General features: G+C 35.5%; 1 protein-coding gene across 1 annotated transcript; it reads left to right on the forward strand.

The window, feature by feature from the left end:
* Positions 1-7,593: 7,593 nt before the first annotated feature.
* Positions 7,594-8,925, forward strand: LOC114375146 (pentatricopeptide repeat-containing protein At3g49740-like). Its single transcript, XM_028332900.1, has one exon. It carries the CDS (start codon positions 7,594-7,596, stop codon positions 8,923-8,925), a length of 1,332 nt encoding a protein of 443 aa, XP_028188701.1.
* The last annotated feature ends 1,492 nt before the right edge of the window (positions 8,926-10,417 follow it).

Consider the following 10,417-nt stretch of genomic DNA (forward strand, 5'->3'; position numbering starts at 1 on the left):
ATGGGAATTTTTTTTTCTTTTTCTTTTTCATACTATTATTCATTTCACAGTAATTAAATTCAAAAGAAAAACTTATCACTATAACCAGCAATGTACTACCTTTTCGGGATGACTGGTCTACATTTTGACCATTGGGATCTGCTAGAAAATGTCCAGAACCCACTATGTACTACCTTTTCCATAACCAACAATGCACAAGCATTTTCTACATATGAACAAAATTCTGCTGCACAAAATTTGACAGCTTTTTGCTGCACAATTTGGCAGATTTCAAAATCCATCTTATCCACCTCCAATTTTGCTCAAATTGGATCCTACAAGTCCTAAATCATGTATAAATCATATCTAAACCAAAAACAAGCTTCAGACCAAGGCAATTCAAAATCTAGGTATCTAAAACCCCTCAATTTAGTGGATTTTCAAGGTTTGAGAAGTGAAAATGAGAATGGGGTAATTTTGGAGTAAACTCTCATCTCAAACAAGTCTATAACATTAATTTAAACTTGCTCAAATTGGTTTTATGGCGAAAACTCCACCGATTCAAAATTTGACCCCTCAACACCCAATTTACCCTAGAAAATGGCTCTTGCTTTCACCTTTGTCACTCATTTTTCTCATTTGCTCTGTCCAAGCTTACCTACAAGTCCTAATTGACATTCTAAACTAAAATCAACTCACTTTAGACTCCAATTTACACTAACCTCAAATTTAGCTTTTCAAACCCTCAAAATCTCACACTTTTCTACCTACAACATTGTCATTCTCACATTTAACCCTAAATTAACTTTTCCCCTCATCTCTACTAGTTTTCTATCAACAATTTCAGCACACAAACATCACAAAGCATCATCATAAAACCCTAAAACAGAATGGGTAAATTTGGCTCACATCAAACATGTCAAGTTTAGCATGCTTTCAACAAATTCCTTCACAAATAACTACCATAAGGCATAAACCTAGTAGAACTACCCATCATATCTCCCAAAAACCCAATACCCACGAAATTCATGTGAGAAGAAGTCTACCCAAACCTGAAATTCAAAGTCCCACAACGTAGAGGTGCGCTTCACGACTCCGAAAATGGCTTCCTTTTGCAATTTGGAGTAGAAATGGTGAGCAAAGTTTGGAGCTTTAATGGAGGCTTCAATGGAGAGGAAGAAGAAGAGAAAAGCAACGTGGGAGTGAGGAGAAGAGCTTCTGAATTTTTTTTTCTGCTGAGTGAAGAGAGAGAACGTGGCTTTTTATTTTAAAAAAAGACTTCCTCTTTCCTTTTCCTAAAAGCTATGCCACATGTCTCCTTTTGAGTGGAGCAAAAAGGGGCCCACTTTTTCTCTTGATGTGACTCATACTCAGCCACAAGGAGAGAAAAATTTGACCTTTTGAATGCTAAAATCCTGCCTTGGTTTGCGTGCCGCTTCTCTGGTTCCAGTTCCTCACGTCTCTCTGCACCCGTCAGGGCCCATTTTCGAAAGTAGGCAATATGTATATCAAAATGCTCAGAATGAAACCCTGAGCGTGGTTCAAAGGTTGGTTTTGTTAAATTTTTAGTTGCACGCAAAATGATAATTTTTAGACTTATTAATTGAGAATTAACCTATACTGTCCAGTTATGGATTACTCTTCGTTAATTAGCCTAACCCACGTATCGTTCCCCCAATGTACATACTGCTTCCAAGAATATATATATACACTGAATAATACTTATATATAATTATTTAAAATATATCACTTACAAAATTCCGGGTAGAAATTTCCAGGATGTCACACAGAGTATCAGACCTACCTACTGATCAGCTACACTACTATTGAAGCTGTTTTTGTCAGGTTCTGTTAAAGATGGAAAAAAACCAGTGAGAATAGCAGACAACCTACTTGAAACAAATCAATGAGCTTCTGATTCACATTTTGATTTGTGACAGTTGAATCTAGTATTTCATCACACAAGCAAACTCTGAAAAATAAATTATGAGTAACAATCGAAAGTAAAAGCGAGTAACATTTAGACTTTAATTAATAATCACAGATCATCCATGACAACATACTTAAACATGAGGAGGCACTAAAGGGGAAAATGAACTTTTTTGTGCATCTCCCAACATGAATTTAACCTCAAACACATCTCTCAACAAGTACAATTCATCCCTCCTACCATGACTTACTACTAATTTCACAAACTTAGAACAATACTATTCTCCTTCGAACCTTGCTTTATAGATCTAGCATATCTAGATGCTATTACTATTAGTACACATCATGCAACAAAGAGAATTATAACACTCCACCATCAAAGAGAATTATAAGTATCTATAACACTCCACCATTGTTGTACTATGAAGGACAAGATGAAAAGGAAACCAGTTGATCTGTAGTTTCACCCCTCCTACTTATCATCTTACAATGAAAAGAGCAACCCATGAAGCCTAGGAATGTCTATGTGGAGAAGTGAGATAGGAAAGGGAGGTGAATTGTCTGATTAAATCCTCCCATATGCCAATCTCCACTGTGCATGCTCACTTACCATTTCCATTCATAGTTCCAAGTCAATAACTCCTTCAACAATTAAAGCCACCAACAAGGTTCTCACGCTCTACACTTTCTTCTTTCGAAACGCACCCTCTACAATACACCCAAACTTCAAAGCCATCATTTTCTATCACATTCAATTCAACATAGCAACTAGTTGACTACTTCACAACTACCCAACCAGACTATCCGGGCAGGTTGACCAATCATAACACCCAAGTTTACTGGCCGACCCCCAAACCACATACCAATTGACCATATTCGACCGGACAAGACGACATATCCCAGCTTCAATATGTAATCCCTTCAAACGGCACTAATCTTCATAATCCTTATCAATATTGATTAAACATGTACAAAACTGCACTGGGCTCTTGAACCAAATACATTGAAAACAAAAAGCCAACTAGAGATTAAGTCCAAACAACTTGAAGATGTACAAAGGCACAAGGACCAAGCTTACCTCGAACCAAAACAGTGACAATGGCAGTGAGATCTAAAACAATGGCTCAGAGACTTGAAGCTTTCCTCGTACCTCGATTAGGTCACCACGAAATGTACCTAGGGTTAACCAAAACAACACAGACCTAGTAGGTTAAACGAAATGAAGCTTAGACATCAAATAGTTTACCTCACTCAAAATGACACAATGCGAGCAAAAACCTAATCCTTGCAGCAAGCACGACTTCCACAAACCAACTCCTTGCAACACACACAAACAAACATCCTTGCAGTGAGCACAAGTTCCCCAAACAAAGAAACAAAGAAGAAGAAGAAGAAGAAGAAGAAGAAGACAACAAAGACTAAGGTCCTTGCGGTTACAAAGAAGAAGAAGAAGAAGAAGTTGTACCTAGGTAACATGGCTACATGTCACGGTCGCAAAGAAGTTGTACAAAGAACCTGAAGAAGCTGTACTCACGGTCGCGAAGAAGAAGCGAAGAACAGAGCGCGAGGAAAGTAGCTAGGGGTCGGGTTCTGAAATTTTAAAATATGAGTCCAACATCGGTTTTCAATAACAAACCGATGTTAACCGAATGATGTTAACACCATTTCATTAACATCGATTTTCCGTAACATTGGTTTTGTATAAAACCGATGCTAATTTAACGATGTTAAATGTGCTTTTGTAGTAGTGATGAAGAGTAGTGAAAATAAGTAAGAAATGATACATGCGGGTCTCATTATTTTAAAACTTATTTCTCTGCCATCTAACATCTTTAACATCCCATTTTTCGTAAATAAATTAAAAAAACTTTTTAGTAATAAATAAATAAAGTTTTAGAGAACGGTGAGGTTTTATAATTAAATAAATAAAGAAAAATAGTTGTAATAAAATAATGGTTTGAGGGGGAAAATATATATATATATATATATATATATATATATATATATATATATATATATATATATATATATATAGTTGAAATAAAATAATGGTTTGAGGGGGAAAAAATATATATATATATATATATATATATATTTGATTTACTCATTTGATAGGAAATAAAATAGAATTTGTTTTTATAAAATAATAAATAAATAAATAGAGTAAATAATAAGTTGTAAGTACCCTAGGTATAAATAGTGACATGCTTTTCAGACTGACTCCTCAGCCTCATCTACCTCTCAATTTCGTTTTTTTCTTTTCTTCCTCTCAAAACCTTCCCTTTTCCCGCAGACCACCAAATATGTCTCAGAAAAATGATGATCTTAGACTCATTCACCGTTGGATCATCGTGAAATTTAAGCACTAGGTTCGCAACCCAATTCCGAGCATTATAACCGTTGGGAAATTCGAAATTATGTCTAAGCTGAGATAAATACCCTATGAATCGTAGCCTTTTATTTTCCCACAAAAACCCAAAAACTGTCTCAGTAAAACTAAGATCGCGGATTCTTTAACCGTTGGATTGTCTTGATATGTGGTTTGGAATTCATTTCCGCACGACTTCACCATTGGTATTTGCAAAATAATATCTTTGGATGGAGAAGATGCATCGCACGAAGACAGTACAAAATGGAGGCTTCAATCCCTTCTCTTTCTCTCTAATGTTTGGGAACTCTATCAAAGGAAAAAATTGAGGAATCTCAGGAAATTTCTAGATATGTCGTTATCGCTTTCGGAAGACACGTGAGTTCACTTAGAGTAAGGGATGAGTTATTCACAATTAGGGATTGGTGAGAACATGTGTAAGGATCCTTAGAGTATCAATTAGAATGAGTTTTGGGGTGTTTCTGCAATTTTTATTTTATCCTTGTAATTATAACTGTGAATTATATATGTTTGATGAACCAGTTGATGTCCCAATGAGAAATTGTTGTGAAATTAATGTGTTCTTGTGTTGAGTGTGAACCCTTAAAAAATTAAACTCTTTTTATTAAGGTGAATTATATTCTAAATAATATTATTTTTAATGACTTATTTTATATGAATTATTATCTTATTCTATATTTTTCCACAACGATGATCAACATGTTGTGTGTACATATTAATTGTAATACTAAAATAATAAATTAAATAAAGTTGTAAGATTAATGCCTAGTGGTAATTTCTTTTGATGTAACATTAAATTAATTGTTATAAAAACTCTTTTGATTAAAAATAATGTAGCTTGATTTACTGTATATATATATGTTTTGTGTCTTGCAAATATGATTATTGTGTGATGTGTATGAGTTATGAGATGTTAAATTGTGAGAATGATATTTGGTTGCAAATAAGTGTTTGTGTTTAACACTTATGTGACAATAATTATGTTGTGAGTTGTGCATTGTACAATAATTCGACCAGTGTTAATACTGAGAAAAGTGTTGATGCGCAGTGTTAAAGAGAACTTGTAGGTTTCCTATTTAGGAACCAGTGTTAAATTATAGCACAATGTGTTAAACATGTTTGAAAACACGAGTGTGAGGTCATGGATATTGTATAATTCATGAGCAGTGTCTATGAATGAAATATGTGATGAATTGTGGAATAATATGTTGCTTTGAGATTATAGTATTGCTATTGAGATTATACCATTGTGATTGAGATCAAGTGTATGTAATAAACTGAGTATGCACGTGATTGAGATGTTGTGTGCATTGAGTTATGAACTATGAATTGTATAATCACACGACTATAAGTCCCTTTAAGGGTGACGAGTTAATGCTAAGTCCCTTTTAGAGCGACGAGTTAATGTTAAGTTCTTTTAAGGGCGATGAGTTAATGCTAAGACCCTTAAAGGGCAACGAGTTAAAACTATTTTGAGAACAATTGAAGAGTCGTGTGTTTTGTACAGTTCATAGATAGAGTCTGTGTGCTAAAATGATTTTAGGGGTTAGACCTGAATCAGGAGGGAGAGGCCCTGACGGACCCTTCGGAGTGTAGGCCTTAGGGGTCACCCGGTTTGAGTGCTCCTTTAAGCCTATGTTGATCCCATATGATTGGAGCATTCTCGCAAAACACTGTGACCCTGACTGGTCTCCCTATGATTTTACTTAGTGAGAGTGACCTAACATACCCATTGTATGGTGTGTCTTGTTATGTACTCCTAAGCGCCCTAGGGTGGTTTTTCACTGACGTGGTACCACATTGCATATAGGCTTGAGTCTTAGCATAACGGTCTCATGTGCTTGCTAATTGTTTATTATGAAATTGATGTTATTATGTCTTGATCGAAGTGTGTGATTCATGTGTATTGTGATTGATGATTGAAAGGTGTGATTGATGATTGAAAAGTGAATTTTGAATGACAAAGTGGTGGAATTACGTAAGTTATGTTTAAGTAAGTTTTATTTTCTTTATATGATATGTATATCTAGTTATCTTGTTTCTCTCTATTAGTTAGGAATGTGATAACTCACTCCCTGTGTGTTATTTGTGTTTGGATCCTATGATGATCTTAAACTTTGTGTTCGGGGGAGCAGATGACTAGATGAATCGCTTTAAGGAACCTTGTGCTAAAGGACGTCAGGACACAATGCTTTGATAGGATGTGACGTTGGGGCATAAGTTTTTATATTAATTGCATGATGTTAGTCTATTTTATTTTACCTCATTGATTTAACAAAATATTTTTGTAAATTTTGACGGTCTTATTTTGAGTCAAATATGTTTTTAATAAATTTTAATTTATAATAGTGAAGTGAATGTGAACCTTTTATCCACGTGAATTTGTTTACTGGTTTTTTATATATTTTATTTATTTATATACATGTCGGGATAGAGGGTGTCACAACATCCAAATATTATTTTCATCCTTCCAATATTATTTTTATCTATAAAACCAAACACAGTCTTAGCGTGAAAAATAAATAATATAAATGGTTCATAATAAAAAGTAAATAGTGTACCTAAAAAAAATTATATTATCATTCAATCATTGTTTTTATTTTAACAATAATCACCTAAAAGTTATACCTAACTTGATTTTTTGATTGATGGACAATTTGACAGTGATTATGGACAATAATCTAAATGAATCAATATTCCATCACATTCATTATTATGTTAGATTCAACTCCTCTAAGTAAGAGTAAAGTAACAAAAATTAGTTGGTCAGGGGAAAATTAATAGTAGATTGCACATACATAATAAAATCATGAATGTGTTGAAATACAAATCATTAATTTTCTCATCACCAACTAAAATTATTTACTTTTTCCTTACTCACTTTAGGTGTGAAATTATAGTTTACCTGTTCTATTAACAATTGACACAGAGTTGTTTCAGCATAAACAGTAACCTAGAATTCGATCCTAGACATGAAGTTACATTAAATACTTTGTGCTCATAGTGACCCTACTCGATCTGGGTAGGACTGTCTCCCATAAGGGGTAACGGGATATATATTCTATGGCTTTATACAAAAACAAATTGTTCCTCTTAATATAATAGTTTATTTTCTCATTTTCATTTTTAAAAAATGTTAAAATTGGAAAAAGTGTATATATGTATGGCATGTCGTGGTTTTAATTGACTGAAAATGAAAATATTGTGTTTCAGGGACATGAACAAAATGGGTGTTAAGGCTGATAAGTACACTTTTGCCATGATGTTGAGTTTGTGCTCTTTGGAGCTTTTTTATTATGGAAGGCACATGCATTCGGTGGTCATCAAAAGTGGGTTTTTGGGTTTTTAAGTGTGGGTGTGTTGTGGATGCTTGTGAAGTGTTTGAAGAAGCAGAAGAAGGTGGCTCGTGTGATTATGATACATATAATGCAATGATAGATGGTTTTGCAAGTGCGGAGAGAAGTGAGGATGCGTTTTTGATGTTCAGAGACATGCAAAAGGGTTCTTTTGGCCCAACGGAGGTTACCTTTGTGAGTGTCATGAGTTCTTGTTTGAGTTTAAGAGCTGGTTGTCAAGCGCGGGCTCAAGCTATCAAGATGGGTTTTGTTGGTTGTGTTGCTGTGAACAATGCAATGATGACTATGTATTCTGGGTTTGGGGAGGTTAACGAAGTTCAAAATATTTTTGAGGGAATGGAAGAAAGGGATGTTGTTTCATGGAATATAATGGTTTCAACCTTTTTGCAAGAGAATCTTGAGGAAGAAGCAATGTTGAGCTATTTGAAAATGAGGAGGGAAGGAATTGAACCAGATGAGTTTACTTATGGAAGTTTGCTGCTTGCTTCAGATTCTTTGCAAGTTGTGGAGATGATCCACTCCCTTCTATGCAAAGGCGGGCTTGTGAAAATTGAAGTTTTGAATGCGTTAGTTTCTGCATACTGCAGACATGGGAATATAAAGCGTGCATTTCAAATCTTTTTTGGTGTTCCCTCTAAAAATTTGATATCTTGGAACATTATCATGTCTGGGTTTTTGATGAATGGACACCCGTTGCAAGGGTTAGAGCAATTCTCTGCATTACTTAGTATACAAGTCAAGCCAAATTCCTATTCCCTCAGTCTTGTTTTGAGCATTTGTTCTAGCATGTCAGCCGTGAGTCATGGGAAACAGGTTCATGGTTACATTCTAAGACATGGATTTCCTTCAGAAGTTTCTTTGGGTAATGCCCTGGTCACAATGTATGCCAAATGTGGATCTTTAGACAAGGCTTTGAGAGTATTTGATGCAATGGTGGAAAGAGATACAATATCTTGGAATGCTATGATATCTGCTTATGCACAACATGGACAAGGCGAAGAAGCCGTGCACTGTTTTGAGGTAATGCAAACCTCACCTGGAATCAAACCAGACCAGGCTACCTTTACTTCAGTTCTTTCTGCTTGCAGTCATGCAGGTTTGGTCGATGATGGTATCCATATACTTGATACAATGGTGAAAGTTTATGGATTTGTGCCAAGTGTGGATCATTTTTCTTGCATAGTTGATCTGTTGGGTCAAAGTGGATACCTTGATGAGGCAGAGAGAGTGATTAAAAGTGGATACTTTGGAGAACATTCCAATATTTGCTAGTCATTGTTCAGTGCTTGTGCAGCTCATGGTAATTTAAGACTAGGAAGAACAGTTGCTAGACTTATCCTGGAAAGAGACCATAACAACCCTTCAGTTTATGTGCTTTTATCAAATATCTGTGCAGCAGCAGGTCAGTGGGAAGAAGCAGCTAATCTGGGAGATATGATGAGAGAATTTGGAACAACAAAGTAGCCTGGCTGCAGCTGGATCAGAACCTAAGACTTACAAGTTATAGGTGCTTGTAAATGTATAAGCATGAGCCTAATCTGGAGGAGGTTCAATACAGAATTCAGCTTTGAATAGACTCGGCCATGGACTATGATGTGATATGCAAGATATTCCTATTCTTGCAGAAAAAATGGTTTTTATCATCCAGGCATATAGTTTTCAATATTTATTTTCTTGGTGAACACCAAAGTTTGGATATTTTCTACTTGGGGGAGGGGTGCTAGGAGGGGTTGAAAGTTCCAAAGTGCTGGGTGGGTGAACAATGGAATCTCCTAAGTGATTTTGGGCTTCATTATTGAACCTTAGCTTCTTCCTGCCTTTCTTCATTGGTCTATGGCTTTTGGGCAACATCAAAATATGATACTGTGATGGAAATATGTGTGTTATTTGGGCTTCTTTTTGGTATTTCTTTATTGGGGAATATACCTGTGAACGCAAAAAAAATGGAATTTCTTGATGATTACTACACAAAATATGATACTGTGATGGAAATATGGATACTTTTTTTCTCAATAACAAGTTATTTTCAACAATCATTCATTTCATTTGTGTAGTTTTGTAACCCAAACCCAAAACTCAGATCTGGACGTTGAAACCCAAACCCATCCAAACAGCATTGTTTATGTGACGAGGGTGGAGATGATGGGGTTGTAGATGGAGTCAGTGGGATTGGTGTCGAGGGAGTGAAAGACGTGGAGGGCTTGGGCGAGGTTGTTCTAGTGTGCATGGATGGAGATGATGGCGTTCGGTGGTTGAATGTAGATGGGTTGGCGTGTTGAAATATAAACTTGATTTGGGCCTAAATTAATTATTTGGTTCCTTGGACTTAGTTATTTTGGGCTTAAGTAATTATGGGTCATGTTTCTAGAGAATTCTTGTAGTGTTTGGAGTGCCTAGATATTTCTTATGGTTTTAATATTCTCTAGAATACTCTTTGGATCTCTAGAGTTGAGAACTCTCTAGAATTAGTGTGTCTAGAGTTCTCCTTATAGTAGTATAAATAGAGATGTAATCCTACACATTTGTATCAAGCAAAAATACAAAGTTCTCTCCTCCATAAAGAATTCTCCTTCCTATCAAGTTTCTATTCAAAGTCTCCAATATTCCTAAACACTTTTCCTAAACATAAAAAGCCTTATTTCCAACAAAGTGGTATCAGAGCTTCAAGATCCTCAAAAGATGGCGAATGGAGGTTTTCCTTTCCAAATGCCGATGCTCACAAAGAACAACTATGATAATTGGAGTATCAAGATGAAGGCGCTAC

This window comes from Glycine soja, chromosome 2, assembly GCF_004193775.1.
Source record: "Glycine soja cultivar W05 chromosome 2, ASM419377v2, whole genome shotgun sequence".
Lineage (NCBI taxonomy): Eukaryota > Viridiplantae > Streptophyta > Magnoliopsida > Fabales > Fabaceae > Glycine > Glycine soja.

What these genes read in the sequence shown, in the direction of transcription:
- LOC114375146 (XM_028332900.1), top strand. Translation starts at nt 7,594, where the DNA reads ATGGAAGGCACATGCATTCGGTGGTCATCAAAAGTGGGTTTTTGGGTT.